Source organism: Macadamia integrifolia, unplaced genomic scaffold (assembly GCF_013358625.1).
Source record: "Macadamia integrifolia cultivar HAES 741 unplaced genomic scaffold, SCU_Mint_v3 scaffold1974, whole genome shotgun sequence".
NCBI classification, from domain to species: Eukaryota; Viridiplantae; Streptophyta; class Magnoliopsida; order Proteales; family Proteaceae; genus Macadamia; species Macadamia integrifolia.
In genome coordinates this window covers 68,930-84,375 of record NW_024868445.1, presented here as the reverse complement: position 1 = coordinate 84,375, position 15,446 = coordinate 68,930, and the positions used below count along the sequence as shown (strand labels likewise).

The following is a 15,446-nucleotide window of genomic DNA, read 5'->3' as shown; positions in this document are numbered from 1 at the left end:
CTTAGTCTTGGTAGAAGCCAGAACAGAGAATGGGAATGGAAGAAGAGAGATGGAGGGGAAGGAATGGGGATCCTTCGGCTTTGATACCAAGTTGATAGGGGGCCTTAGGGAAGAAAGGGAAAATCAGGATAGAAGGGGGAAAGGAAGAGAATCACATATTCACACAATGCACAAACCCAACTAATTCTCATTCAATGATCAAATCATTCTAACATGCCCATCGAGTACAACCAATATATAGAAAAGTAAAGACATGAAATTAGAAACTCTACTAACATAGTATCTAGCCTCAATTAGGAAGCAACCATAAAAGGAAACCAATGCAAGGAAAGAAATCCCAACTCCTACATTCAAATCTGGAAAATAAAAGGCATGAAATAAGAGACAAGTAACTGCTAATTTTATTTCCAACCCTTGTTGGACCAAAACCTTGGGCTGGACCGGTTCTTCTTGGCCCTTGGCTTCTAAAGCCGGTCATGCTGGTCCAACCATGCGGGTGCAGCTGTATCTGCATCATATTGCTTAATTATTTGATTCTTGAGGATAAAATATTATCCTCTGATTTCTAATTGTAGGTTGTTAATTTTATGATATCAAATTCTGCTCTTCCTGGATTTTCAGTTTCCTTATTCAAGTAGGATTTTTACTTAGTTCAGAATCTAGCCATCATAATCTGATCTAGTTTTGCAGAATGGTTCTCCAGTCCATTACTGACCTTCGACCAGACTTCTAGACCAATCAGAACTGTTCTAAAGTTGTTTTATGAAATTTCTCCTGAAAACCAGTTGCTCTATTCCTGTGATTCTTGGAAACCTCTCTTGGTTTTAAACCCTAGCCTTTGGTGGTTTAGAATCTCATTAGTTTGTTAAAATTTTGGATCCAGACGTTCTTTGGTAAGATTAACTTTTTAGATTTTTATGAGGAGTTAATTTATTCCATGTTGCTTTTGTAGCTTATAGTTCAAACAAAGAAGAAATGAGAATGGTTGCTCTGATATTAGTAGATATATGGGGTCCACAGTTCTCTTTTATTTTTATTTCTTTATTTATTTATTTTTAATTTTTTTTGAGAAGGGAAAGAAGGGATTACAGGAAACAAAAGCGTGTTCCATATAGAAGTTGTGGAAGAGACTGCAACTCATATGAATATTATTTATTGTATTAAAAAGGATGTGTTTAGTTCGAAATTCTTGTTATTTTGGTTCATTACAAGTGCTTGGAAATGCTTCAAATAACTAATTAGGACTACAAAAAGGTGGCTCTGTTAGTCAATGTCTTGTTATCCCTTAATGAAATCCATTCTATTTTAGGTTCAGATGTTGCAAGAACGTCTACGAGAAGAGAAGGAACTGCATGCTGTCCTACAAAATGCCGTGGAGCATGCTTCTGTGACGTCATCTAATCTTTCTTGCCTCCCACCTGATGTATGTAACTGTTCCTTATTTTATTATTATTATGTTTTTGTGACTGTCCCTTTTGTTTTGAGCAGTGTTAAATTGTAGCATGCTATTGCTGTGAAAAATGGGAAGGCCTATTCTTAAGAAATTCTCGTTGAAATTTATTTTGGCGGTCAAACAAGTCTTCTAAATCTTAATTATTTCTGAATTTCAAATTCATCCAAGTGTTCCAAACTTTGATAGTCTTCATTTTCAACTTCAATTGAGTATTCCAAACTTCAATATTCTTTATATCATTTGATCAGAGATTATGACAATGCAGCTCTATATTCTTATTTGGTCATAAAATATAAATTTGATAGGAAACAAACAAAAATTTCATTAAATATAATGATGAAGAAAAGCTATATAGAAAAATTGTTGAACAATGTAGATCAGCTCCAGTTATACAAAAACATGACTTTATTGCATGCACGTTTTAGAAAACAATAATGAGAAGAGTAGTTTTGTGATGTCACAAGTGAAGTAGTCAAGTTTCCCTAATTAGATTTGGCCAATTATCTGAAAATCTGGAGCTTGAATGTGATGTCGATCGATTCTTTGGCAAGCAGTAGACCAGCCAAAATAATCCCAGGGGTGGTCCATCACACTGATAAGTGGACCAGCCCACAGGGCCATAGGGCCAACCAGTTTTGTAAACGGACGAGCCCCACTTGGATTGGGGATTTGGGTTCCTCAGACCCAAGTCATGGGGACAGCTGTACAGCCTTGAACAGCTGATTGATTGGAGTTCTATTTGTCTTTAATTCTGCCTTGACTGCAAGACAATATCACAGGCAAAGATATTGCCAATTATCTCATATCCCCTGTCATAGCTTCACGGTTTGGAGAGCCTCTAACTGCCTCCCCACTCAATCCTTCCTCATCTACCATCACATCCCTATTCTTCCTACCTGCTGCCTTTGTTGGAATGGTACGGAAGACGAGCCATCTCTTCTTTGACTGCCCATTATCCTCCTCAGTTTGGAAATGTGTCATTTCCAAATGCTGTCCAGCTAGAAGATACCTCATTCCGCTGGATAGAGAATGGATTTGGATTTATATGACTTTCACCGGAAGATTTGTTTGTGACTCCATTAGGAAACTTGCTTTTTGTGCTACTATCTCCCACCTTTGGATGGAGCATAACCTCCGTAGATGGACTTCCAAATCCAAATCCTTTGATATTTGGAAAGTCATCTACTACGATGTCTCCTCCAAGCTCAGTTGTTCCACCTTCGGTTCTGTTTCTGACACAACAAGGAACATACATATTGTTGTCTCCTGGGGTCTTCTTAGCTCTACCTTGTCTCCCCATCCTTGCCCCTTAGGATTGTTTCCCTTGTTGCTTCTTGCAACTTTTGACCTTAGGGCGTATATCCCCCCCTTTCCCTGTGATTGATTTATTTACTGACCCAGAAAAGAAATATCACAAGCAAAGATGATTATGGGAAGGCTTCTAGATGGTTTGTGTGGGTTTGTTTCCTTTTTGGGTTCATTCTTCTTGTACAAGGAATATCTCTCTGAAGAGACTTTCTCATGAGCATAACAAACCATTCCTGAAGGCCACTCGACCAGCTTTTCAGGGCCATCTTAGGTTTGGTTACTGAGATACCAGAAATTTTCTTTTCTTGATTTAATCAAAATTTGAGTTTTCTTCTGATCTAGCCATCAACTCAGGCTCAGATTTTGGGGTTTTCCTTAGGCTTCTATAAGCCTCTCTCAACCAGCAATCTAGGCCTATCTGAGTTTTATTTTTGAGAGTTATTCAAGTTCTCTTATTTGACCTGATTATCAAGATCTCAGGTAACTGATATTCTTTCCATGCTCTTAGTCTATCATTGAGAATTTACCTCAGGTTGTGAGGGCTTAATTAGTTGTTTAAGTCCATTGCCTATTTGTGGATGATTTGAGTGGGATTTTTGGTCTCATACTACAGTAGTCGATGGGCTTCTGTTCTGAATATTTGTTATTGTTCTAGGTAGTGTTTATACACTCTTATCAGTATTATCAGTAGAGTCTTTGGGGTTGTATTTTTTTCGGATGAATTAAACTATATTAAAGGAAAGAAAGAATATACAATAAAGGCCTCACAAAGAGACAAGAAAGGGCAAGCCCAACCGCAAAAAAAGGGGGGGGGGACCACACTACTCAATAATACAATCCATCAATGGGGGGGGGAGGAGATGATAGATGGAGGGAGTCCCCAGGAGACAACAATGAGCTTGTTCCTTGGGGAGTCTCTAACTGGACGGTGGGGCAAGTATGCTAGCTTTGTAGACACATCAAAATAGATGGCATTCCAAATCTGATCATAAGAACGGGATTTGGAGGTCCATCTTCGAAGATTCCTTTCCATCCATACGTGGGTGATGGTAGCACGGAATGCAAGCTTTTTAGCAATGTCACAAATAGAGGACCCCCGGTATGTCATAGCCACCCATATCCACTCTCTACTGAAGGGAAGTGATCTCCTGCTAGAGGGCCAATAGCTACGAAGGACTTTTTTCCAAATGATTGCGGAGAATGGGCAGTCAAAGAACAAGTGATCAACATCTTCATTTCCATTCCAGCAAAGGCAACAGGCGTTTGGGGCATGGATGTGTCTATGGTTAAGGAAGGACTGGGTGGGAAGGCAGTTGGAAAGGGCCCGCCAAGCCGTGAAGCTGTGGCGGGGGATGTTTCCTTTGAACTAGATGAGTCTTCTCCATGGAACCAGAGAGGCGGATGCTCTCACTTTGGGGTTGTTTGTTGATCCTTTATTGTGTTGGATAGTCTTGCCTTCCCTTACATTAGAATATCAATGGAATCTTTTTTTGATGCAGCCCAGTTCGTCGTAGATTAGCCAATTGTGATGCAAATCTGTTGCATGCTGCTTTCATTGCTGTCAGAAATCTTTCTGTTCCTTTCCCTCCAAGTCTGCCAAATGGCTGTGAGAGGGGTCGTCTTACAAAGTATTCATCCTTTCTTTCCATAAGGAGATTGAGGCTGTGAGAGGGGTAAATCTCCATGCTCCTGATTTCTTAAAGAATTAATGTGGTCTGCTTTTATGTTGGATGGATTTATGGAATATCCATAGGAAACCTTTTATGTTCAAGATCACTATATCACTCTTCTCAATTACTGAATTCCCTTCTTGTAACTGGATCAATGGTCACATGCATAGTTGTCATGGCGTTGCTTAGGTGTCGACAATGCCTAGGCATTCAGGAGCTTGTTGATGTATACATTGAACTGCCGTTCCTTAATAGTTCGAGCTTTTACATGAAACATTGACGAACGATGCCTTGGTGCCTAGGCGGGCGTTTTGGTCACCTTGTTGGTGTTGCCTTACGTCCAGGTCCCCTCCAACGCCTTGGTTGCTTGGACGCTGTAACAACGATGGCCATAGGGGACTAAAAAATTGTTGATATTTGACTCTACAATATAACATTGGTGAAGAAAAATAAAAAATAATTGTCCCTTGGAGAGAGCTTCTCTTTCGAGTGACCTTTGTTGTATTGCTAGCCAAGTGGGCTCCCTTCCTTGGGTTTGGGAGGAGATATCAATGTGGTTCGCTATGGTCATGAAAAGCATGGGGGTGATCAGTTGGATTCTCAATTGGTGGAAGCCTTTAATGATTGTATTGAGGATATTGGGGTGAACTATCTGATATAGTCCAGTCTTAAATTCACTTGGCATAATAAAAGAAGTGGTGACGCCGTACTGCCCGTAAGCTTGACAAAGTGCTTGTAAATGAAGCTTGGCTCCCCTCTTGCCCTCCTCTTATGCCTCCTTATACTTCCAGACTTCCAGACTTCCAGTTCCCTGAACTTTTTGCTTCAATGGGGTATCAAGGAGTGTTGTGAATGGGGTCTCAATTTAATGATGCTTGTCTAAGCCCGTTAATATCAAATGGTTATGCTCGCTTTTTGTGCTGCCATCAACCACATTTGGATGGTACACAACATTCAAATGTTGACCTCCAACTCATGCTCTTTTACAAGATTTGGAATGCCATCTAATTTGATGTTATTTCTAAGTTCAGCCTCCTCCCCACGACTGTAAGGGATTTCATAAGGAATAGGCTCACTGTAATCTCTTGGGGCCTTCCCACCACCATCATCTTGCCCCCCTTTTGTAATTGGGATTTGCTGCTTTGTTTAGTTTTTTATTTTATTTTTTTTATTTCCCCCTCGTCGGGACCTTGTAAATTCTCCTCCTTTTTCTCTGTATTGTTATTTTATTCATCCTTTTTTTTTAATGGTTACAAGCATCCTGTGTTGGATTGGTTTAACCTTGGTGGCATCCTAGCTTGAACTTGGAAATGTTATATCTGTTATTTAGTATGCTTTATGCATGCTCCACACTTTGTGATGGGTGGAAAAATTCCTTTTTTTCCCACAGAGTTGATACTTTCTTGCAAGGTGTTAAAATGATAAGTAGATACCATGACGGTTAGGAATCTTCTTCTCTTTGTTGGATTCTTATAATTTTCTTTTGCATCTGGTTTTTTCATCTAATACTCCGCTATAATTGCAGTTGATTTTGGTGATTTTGATTATCATTCTGTCTAATATATTTATCAATATTTTGTTTATCTTTCTGTTATTTATTTATTTATTTGTTACTTGACTCTCTAACTCGGATTATTCCATACACTGCACAGGCTCAAGAACTCTTGTCTGACATTGCCATGTTGGAGGTTACTGTTCCAAAACTAGAGCAACAGATGGTCTCATTGCATTTTCAACTTAGTCAAGAAAGAAATGAATGGAGACTTGCAGAGTACTATTTGAAACATTCCCCTTCTGAGTCACAAAATATGAGAGAACCAGTGTGTAGTATTTCTCTGGTACCTTTCATCACAATAGTTCGTGACTGTGATAATTGATATGCATATTTCCTCCTATAGACAAGTCTGATGGCAGTTTCTCCTTAATAATTCTCTATTTTCCTTTTTGTGCTTCTGTGTGTGTCTCTCTGTGTGTCAAGTTTTCATGACCACTCATTATATTAGTTGTCATATTTTTTCAGGCTACTCTTTTCCTTTGCTCCCAGAACATAATTTTTCTCTATGCATATAATGTAAACAAAACTTTGATCAATTTTTTTTCTATACCATGAGAAATTGTATTAATGTTCAGCTCAAAATTTCATTTTTAAACTTCTATAATGCAGATCATGGTCACTGTGTTTTTTTATTTTATTTTTTATTTTTTATTTTTTATTTTTTATTGTTTTCCAATGGTTGAAAAAGAAAAAGAAAAAGAAAAACAATGATCGATCAATTGGTCAAAAACTTATGAGTGTCGAGGCCTTGGACCCAACAGATTCTATTTGATAAGGTCCAATGTCGGTGAAGAATCTAAATTTTTGGTTAACCAAACATATAAGTTGTCCCTGTGATATATAAAGAATGGTCAGTAGGACATACTGGGTTGTCCTATGTGGGTGGTGTGTTTTTTCTTGCTTAGTTGGAATTTGATTTAGATCTACTAGATTATTTTTGAAATGATGATGGGATTCAAGGGTAATGGCAAAGTAATAAGAGAAAGTAGTGAGAAAACAATCATAAAAATCATTTTATGATGGACAAAATGATCAGTATTATGATTAGGTGAAGCAAAACAACCAGGATTTAGAAGGTGCCATAGCTGAGCTGCTCACTTTCTAGTTGCTGCGGTGACCTGGCACCGGATCCCGCCTTTCAATAGGGGAGGTTTGGGTTGTGATGGGTTTAAGGCATGGAGGTTTTTTTGTACCGGCCCCACACAACCCCCCCCACCCAAAAAAAAGAAAAAAAAAAAAAAAAAGAAAAGAAAAAAAGGGATTGAAATACTTAATCTACATTTGTTGAACAAGAGTACTCAAACTCCTACTTTGAGTTAGAGCACCCAAATTAGTTAAATCCTGTTACGGACCAATACGCTACCAGTGATTTGGTAGTTATTGTCCCAAAGCATTTCAGAAATACGTGATCTTGGGTAATGTTGAAACAATATCAGAAACAGAAAACCAGAACTAATGATGTAGGAGAAGAAAGAAGAAGAATAAATGAGGGAGAAAGGAGAGAAAAGACTGCCACGAGGAAGAGTGATGCAGATACGGCTGCCCTTAGCTGGTTGGACTAGCATGACCGTCTTTGGAAGCCAAGAGCCAAGAAGAATCGGTCCAGCCCAGGGTTTTGGTCCAAGAAGGGTTGGAAATAAAATTAGTAGTTATTTAGTATTTTATTTTATGTCTTTTATTTTTCAGATTTGAATGTAGGAGTTAGGATTTATTTCCTTGCATTAGTTTCCTTTTTTTGGTTGTTTCCTAGTTTAGGCTCGTTTCCATTTCAGTTAAGCTTCTAATTCTATGTCTTTACTTTCCTATATATTAATTGTAACCGATGGACAAACATGAGTGATTTTGATTATTGAATGAAGGTGTTGAATTTGTGCAAGTGTGATTCCCCTCTTTTCCCCCTCTGTACTTTGGTTTCCCCTTTCTTCCCCTAGGTTCTCCATCAACTTGGTATCAGAGCCGGAGGATGCCATCCCTTATTCTCTCTTTTCCCTGTCCTTCCTCTATTCTGGTTCCTACAGGGACTGAGGACAGTCTATAATTGATTTTGTCCAGAGAAAACAAAATCGACCATCTTTCTCCCAACTTCCTGTGATCGAGCCTTTCCAGAGTTCTGACAGCCAAAAAAAAAAAAAAAGAAGGGAGAAGTTGAAGTCGAAGAGAAGCAACAACAGAAGAAAAGAAGAAGCAGAAGTAGAAAAGAAAGAAAAAAAGAAAAAGAAAAGAAGTGGACGAAGAAGAAGAAGGAAAGTAAGGAAGAGAGAGAGATAGAAGACAGAAGAAAAGAAGATAGGAAGAAGATTTAGAGAAGAGAAGCAGAAATTAGAAGAGGAAGAAGAAGAAAGAAGAGAAGCAGAAATCAGAAGAAGAAGAGCAGAAGGAAGAACAGAAGAAGAAGAAGAGAAGAAAGAAGGAGAAGCAAGAAGACGAGAAGAGAGAGAAAAGACAGAGCACATACTTGCGAACCCCATCGCGAGCCTCTCTCTTGGTCGACGCCGACTCCCCCTGCTGGTTCCGTCTTCAAGGAGGAGGAGAAGAATCCTCTAGTTGGTAATGTAAGCCCACCGATTCTTATTTCTTGTTTCTAATTCCTCTTTTTCAGAATTACCCCACTTTGATCTACTTATTTCTCATATTACCCCTCTTATTATCTCTTAATTCCTTTAATCCCATATTTTTCCTTATTTACAATTAGACCCCTGCCCATATGTGATACACCCCTTTGTGGTTTAAATTGAATTTCAAGTAATTACAATTCTGCCCTTCCTAAAAAAAAAAAGAAAAAAAAAAAAAAAAAGAGTTATTTGCTATTCTTCTATAATTCTTTGAGTGCTATTTGTTAATCATCACCATGGTAGCCAATAGTGAAGTTGTTCAACAGCTGAACTCTAATAAAGGAGAAACTAATACAAAAATTGATGCTCTCACTACCATGGTCACGTCCCTTAAGACAATGGTGGAATCTATGCAAGTTTTTATGGGATCCATGCAAGTTTCTATTGATCGTTTGGTGGCAGCAGATAAAGGAAAGAGTCCCATTCAATTTGGGAATTCTTCCAACACCACTCCACAAGATCCGTCAGTATCACTACCACCACTGCCACCACATTATACACCACTACCTCCACCTCCACCACCATATGGAACTGGTAGACATGATGGAGCAGAAAGAGCAACAAAATTGGATGTCCTTGATTTTTATGGAGACAACAATCCAGAATTGTACAATGACTGGATTCACAACTTAGATACATTCTTCAGATGGTATGGGTTGACTGACGCTCGAAAGATCCTATTTGCAAAGGCTAAACTGAAAGGCACGGCCCGAGTCTGGTGGATCAAGCAACAACATAACCGAATCCGAGGAATTGGTTTAGTCACTACTTGGGCTGAAATGCATGAAGTCATGAACCGGAGATTCTTGCCTTCTGATTATAAGCAATGCATGCACCTCAGGTTTGCACAGTTGAAACAGGAGAATTTAACTGTTGAAGAATATGTTGCAAGATTTTATTATTTGGCCACTCGTTCTGATTTTGAGTGGGATAAAGAAGTATTGGTGGCACAATTTCGCAATGGTTTGCACCCTTAGCTTAGTGCTGCCCTTGCATTTAGTCGACTGCCTACCATGGAAGACGCCATGCAAGTAGCGTATCAGGTTGAGGAAAGTCTGAAACGCCCATACAATTGGAGAAATTTTGCAAATACTTTTCCTCGAGGTACTGGTTCCATTCTGCAATAGCCTCCTACCCAAGAAAGGTTATGTAGCAAACCACAGGCTAGTGCTACGTCTATGGCCTCTTCACGACCTAGTCGGCCGTATTCTCCACCTCAACATGTTTCTGAAATGTCATCTTCACGGCCCACTCATCCATACTCACCCCTTCGGCTTGGTTCAGATAAACCTTCTAATTCTTCAAAATTTACAGTTCGATGGTACTCATGCCATGGATTTGGACATATCAGTGTTCAATGTCCCAGCCGTTTGATTGCTTTTATTGATAAAGTGTCTCTTATACCATATATTCCTGCAGAGCAACTTGGTTCTGACACAATTGATTTAAGAAAAGAGCGTGCGCCAGGTGAAGTCAATGAAACTCTCAGTGATGAAGACCAACATCATTTTTATGTCATTCGTCATGTGTTGACAACTCAGAAGGCCATTGATAATAAAGATTGGCGCCGCAGTAGTATTTTCCAGACTTGTGTGAAGTGCAATGACCAGTTGTTGACCTTGGTCATTGATGGAGGTAGTTGCACTAATGTTGTCTCTGAAGACGCTGTTCGTAAGCTGGGATTTAAGACAGAGCCACATCCAAGTCCCTACAAGGTTGCTTGGTGAACAACACTAATCTCAAAATCATAGATAAATGTTTGGTCACATATTCTATTAGTGGATTCAAGGATACAGTCCAATGTGACGTCCTCCCTTTGAAGGTGTGTCATATCCTTCGTGGTCGACCTTGGTTGTTTGACAAGAAAGTATAGCATTGTGGCTATGCTAATACCTATGCTTTCAAGCATGCCAACAAGACTATGAAGTTTCATCCTGCCAAAGATCTCCCTGAAATTAAGCTTAAGAAGATGGTGGGATCGTTCTTCATTCAGCGTATTCCTTCAGACGGTCTCCTCGGTCCTTTCCCTAACTCGACAGAGTCGAGTTATTTTTAGAGGAGAGTTGATGCAGATACGGCTGCCCTTACCTGGTTGGACCATCATAACTGGCTTTGGAAGTCAAGAGCCAAGAAGAACCGGTCCAGCCCAGGGTTTTGGTCCAACAAGGGTTGGAAATAAAATTAGTAGTTCTTTAGTATTTTATTTCATGCCTTTTATTTTCCAGATTTGAATGTAGGAGTTAGGATTTATTTCCTCGCATTAGTTTCCTTTTTTTGGTTGTTTCCTAGTTTAGGCTAGTTTCCATTTCAGTTAAGCTTCTAATTCTATGTCTTTACTTTCCTCCATATTGAGTGTAACCGATGGACAAACAGGAGTGATTTTGATTATTGAATGAAGGTGTTGAGTTTGTGCAAGTGTGATCCCCCTCTTTTCCCCCTCTGTACACTGATTTCCCCTTTCTTCCCCAAGGTTCTCCATCAAAGAGTAACAGTCCTTTACTGCAGCTAGGGTGTCAATTGCAGGCACACACTGGCTGGGCCGACTCGTACTGATCGACCAAAAACCAAGACCCACTTGACCAAATTGCAAACATGCTGGGCTTAAGGACTGACCGGTTATTAATCATTCATTCCTAGTGCATAGTGGAAGACTGATGGTCACCCGGCCAACCTGACCAAAAGTTGTTGGCGAATGCTTTTTCAGGGTTAAGATATTCTATTCCTTTGGCGTGTTCCATGTATAAAATTCTGCCAAAGCTAAGGGTAAGCTTTTGGAAGAGCATCATGATCAATCTTCAGACCTTTGATGAAGGAACTAGTTCTTTGTAGAAGGCCTTATGAGTTGAGTGGAGCATTTTGTTCTCCTTTTGTAGGCACATATTTCCTTCACAATTTGTTACATAGCAGCTTCGTTGCTGCCCAGAATTTGTGGACATCTCTACATCCATGTCTACCCACTGTTTAGTTTCAGCCTAGATTTTGCCACATGAGTTATAAAGATTTGAAAATAGTTTTAAAATTTGATTTGAATATTTTGGTTTGGTTTAATGGCTGAAAATGCCGAGGGATTAATTCAATATTTGGTCAGCCATAAAATTTTGTCCCCCCGCATCATTGCTTCTATTGCCCCCTCTTGGTCCTTTATCTCGAACTTTGCCCATTCCCCCAATGGCCACGTTTGGATTCTTTGGAACCCTCTTTTCCTCCACTTCTCTCCCATTGCTTCATCCTTCCAGACCATTCACTTCTCCTTCTCCCTCCCTCTGGCTTCCTCCTCTCCTTCTTTGTTGTCTATGCTCATAATCGAGCTCCTGATAGGCTTTCCGTCTGGTCTGACCTTCGTTCCTTCTCCGTCTCCCTCTCTTCCCTCCCTTGGGGCATCGGAGGAGATTTCAATGTGGTTAGGGCCTCCCATGAGAAGCTTAGAGGTGTCCCAATTGGCACCTCCTCCTTTGACTCTTTCAATGAATGCATTGAAGATATTGGGATGAGCGATCTCAGATGGTCTAGTTCCAAATTCACTTGGCATAACTGTAGAATTGGATCCGATCGTGTGACCTGCTAGCTTGACTGGCTCCTTGTCAACAAAGCTTGGCTCACTTCTTTTCCCTCCTCCCATGCTTGCTTTGACCGCCCTGGTATTTTAGATCACTCACCCATCTCCCTTTTTGTCCAGCACCACATCTCTTTTGGCCCCAAGCCCTTCAAATTCTTCAATATGTAGCCCTCCACCAGGATTTTCTCCCTCTGGTGAGGGGCACTTGGGCCATCCCTATAACCAAATCCTCTCCTTCCCTTGCTGAGGATGAAAAGCTTGCCGCTTTGGAGCTTCTTCTTGTCTTGCCTAGGAAGAATCTTTTCTCCATCAAAATCCAAAATTAAGTGGCTTGAGCTCAGTGACTTCAACTCAGCCTATTTCCACCGTTCTCTCAAGGCACAGACCAATGCTAACTCCATTCTTATGCTTCTTTCTAGCACTGGATTTGAGCTCCTCACCCCTCCATATATTAAAGCTGAGGTCATCTCTTACTTCGACTGTCTCTTCCACCCTCCCCTCCCCGCCCCCTAACCTTCTCAAATTCATTCCTGACCACCTCCTGCCTTCTCTCCAAGTCATCCCCTTTGATGAAGAGATCCTGGCTGTTGTCCTACATCTCATAAATTCAATAAAGCCCTTGATCTTGATGGATTTAGCATGAGTTTCTTCTCTTCTTGTTGGCACATCATCTGTGACGACCTCATCTATGCCATCTGTAGCTTCTTCCTTAACCTTTCTCAGATCAATGGTATCAACCGTACCTTCCTCTGCCTCATCCTTAAGAAAGATGGAGCACAGACCATGACGGACTTCGGGCTTATCTCCCATTGCAACCTCCTTTACAAGTTCTTTGTTTAAATCTTTGCTAATAGGATCTAGAAGGTCATTACCTCCCTTGTCAGCCCCAACCAATCTGCCTTCATTGTTGGAAGAAGCATCTCTGACAACATCATTATTTGCCACGAGACCGTTAGAGGGTTTAACCTAAATTGCATTCCTTTGCTACCATTCTTAAAATCGATATCCATGAGGCTTTTGATTCCATTCGTTGGGATTTCATCTCCAAAGTCTTGCATTAGATGTCTTCCCCCTCCTTTGTCCACTGGATTCTCTCTTGCATTTCCTCCCCCCACTTCTTTATCCTCATCAATGGCAGCCTTGCGGGCTACTTCTCTTCCTCTGTGGGTATCAGGCAGGGCTGCCCCCTCTCCCCTTTTCTCTTCTGTCTGGCCCTTGAGGTTCTCTCTCGCTCCATTCAATCCTCCACTGACCAACACCTCATCTCTCCCATCCCCAAATGCAAATATCTTATGTTAACCCATCTTGCTTTTGCTGACGATGTCATGATCTTCTCCAAAGCTGATCTTGCTTCCATCACTAATATCATGGCCTCCCTCCATCTCTTTGAGTCTCTCTCTGGCCTGCAAATTAATCTCTTGAAATCTAACCTCTTCCTCCCTGGTGTCTTTGATGCCCGCCAAGCCCAGCTCCTTGCCATTTCTGAGTCTCTCTTGGAACCCTCCCTGTCTGATATCTGGGTCTCACCCTCATATCTCTCCCCCTTATCTCCTCTAGGCTCTCCTCTCGCCATTGTTCCCCCATCATTGATTCCATTTGGAAAAGCCTCTAGCTTTGGAAAGGCAAGCTCCTCTCTTATGCCGACCGCCTGTCGTCATTCAATCGATCTTCCAATCCCTCTATCTCTACTGGTCTGGCATTTTCATGCTCCCTACATCCACCTCCAAAGCCATGACTCCCTCCTCTGTTTTTTCCTCTGGAAAGGCACTGATTCCTCTAGATTCCTCCATCCCATGAGATGGTCTTAAGATTTAAGACCTCGCTCTCACCCCCCATCTCGTTAATCCAAAAAAGAGAGATCTGGCGAGATCTCGCAGAGATCATGTATTTTTTTGTGGTTGACTTGGTGGTTGGTCTTGTGGCCATATGGTCTTTGTAGTCCCTGAAACTAGGTTTTTACCCTATTTTAGGATTTCTAAATACAATGGAAACATCAGTTTTTTAAATATCAAACTTAAAATGGTACTTTGACTTTGTACCCTATTCGATCTTAGATCCCTCCCAATCAAGTATTTTGGGCTTCCTCTAATTCCTAAGAGGCTCACTGCTCATCATTGCTCTCCCATGTTGGATCTCATCCGTAAGTGGTTGCAGCTTTGGAAAGGAAAGCTTCTATCTTTTGTTGGGTGCCTTGAGCTTATAAGATCTGTCCTTCAAGCTTCTTATATTTACTGATTGGGGATCTATAGATTGCCAAAGTCCATTTCTTCAAAGTTGGAATCTATCTTTGCTGCCTTCCTTTGGAAAGGGTGTGAATCCTCCAGATTTCTTCGGCTTATTAGTTGGGCAGCGGTCTGTCTCCCAAAGAAGGAAGGAGGGTTGGGGTTGAGAAGGATCAAGGATATGAACAATGCAGGAACCCTCAAATTGATCTGGAAAGTGGTCTCCAAAAGGAAAAGCATTTGGGTGAATTGGGTCTACTCCAACATTCTCAAGCAAGACTCCTTCTAGTCTGTGCACATTCCCTCGGATGCCTCCTGGGTGTGGCGCAAGATGCTCTCCCTCAGAACTATTGCCTCTAGAGCTATCTCAGCCCGGATTGGTGATGGCTCTTCCGCCTTCCTCTAGCTCGACCCCTGGCACCCAATGGGTCTCCTCTCTAGTATTCTCAGTGTTAGATGTATTTGTAACTCGGGTCTGCCTAGGCTCGCCAAGGTAGCTGATATCATTTACTCAGGAACATGGTCCCCTTCGGCTCCTTCCTCTCCATTGTTCACTGATATTTGGAATTCCCTGCCTTCCATCCTTCCAAATGGCATTCCGAGAAGAGACTCCCTTCTTTGGACTCCTTCACTAAACGGATCCTTTTCAGCCAAAGCAGCTTGGGAATTTGTCCGTGTTCAAGGCTCCCCAACCCCTTAGCACATGCTCATCTGATTCAGGCACCATATCCCTAGACAAAGTTTCACGGCTTGGAGAGCCTTCACGAATTGCCTACCCATGCAAGCTTTCCTATCTCAGAGAAGGACCCTTGCTCCCCCAGCTTGCTACCTCTGTGGCTCTGATCTTGAAGACATTGAGCATCTTTTCTTTGCTTGCCCTGTCTCCTCCTCTATTTGGGCTTTAGTCCTATCCAAGTGTTGGCCGGCCAATAGAAGAATCCTCCCTTTTCATCGGGAGTGGATCTGGATGGATATGACTTTCCATGGGAAGACTATCTGTGATACTGTGGGCAAGCTTGCATTTTGCGCAGCCATTAACCAAATTTGGACGGAAAGGAACCTTAGAAAAT

General features: G+C 41.2%; 1 protein-coding gene across 13 annotated transcripts in view; it reads left to right on the top strand.

Annotated features, from left to right (window-relative positions):
- The window catches only part of LOC122065327, a 41,397-nt gene that overhangs the window by 9,298 nt on the left and 16,653 nt on the right, over positions 1–15,446 (top strand). For 10 of the 13 annotated variants that reach the window (XM_042629122.1, XM_042629114.1, XM_042629113.1 and 7 more), the window contains 2 exons: positions 1,310–1,423; positions 6,084–6,269. In XM_042629122.1, the coding sequence (XP_042485056.1) occupies positions 1,310–1,423; positions 6,084–6,269 (300 nt within the window). The remainder of the gene's footprint in view (positions 1–1,309; positions 1,424–6,083; positions 6,270–15,446) is intronic. The other 3 variants (XM_042629126.1, XM_042629124.1, XM_042629123.1) reach the window with 2 other exon arrangements.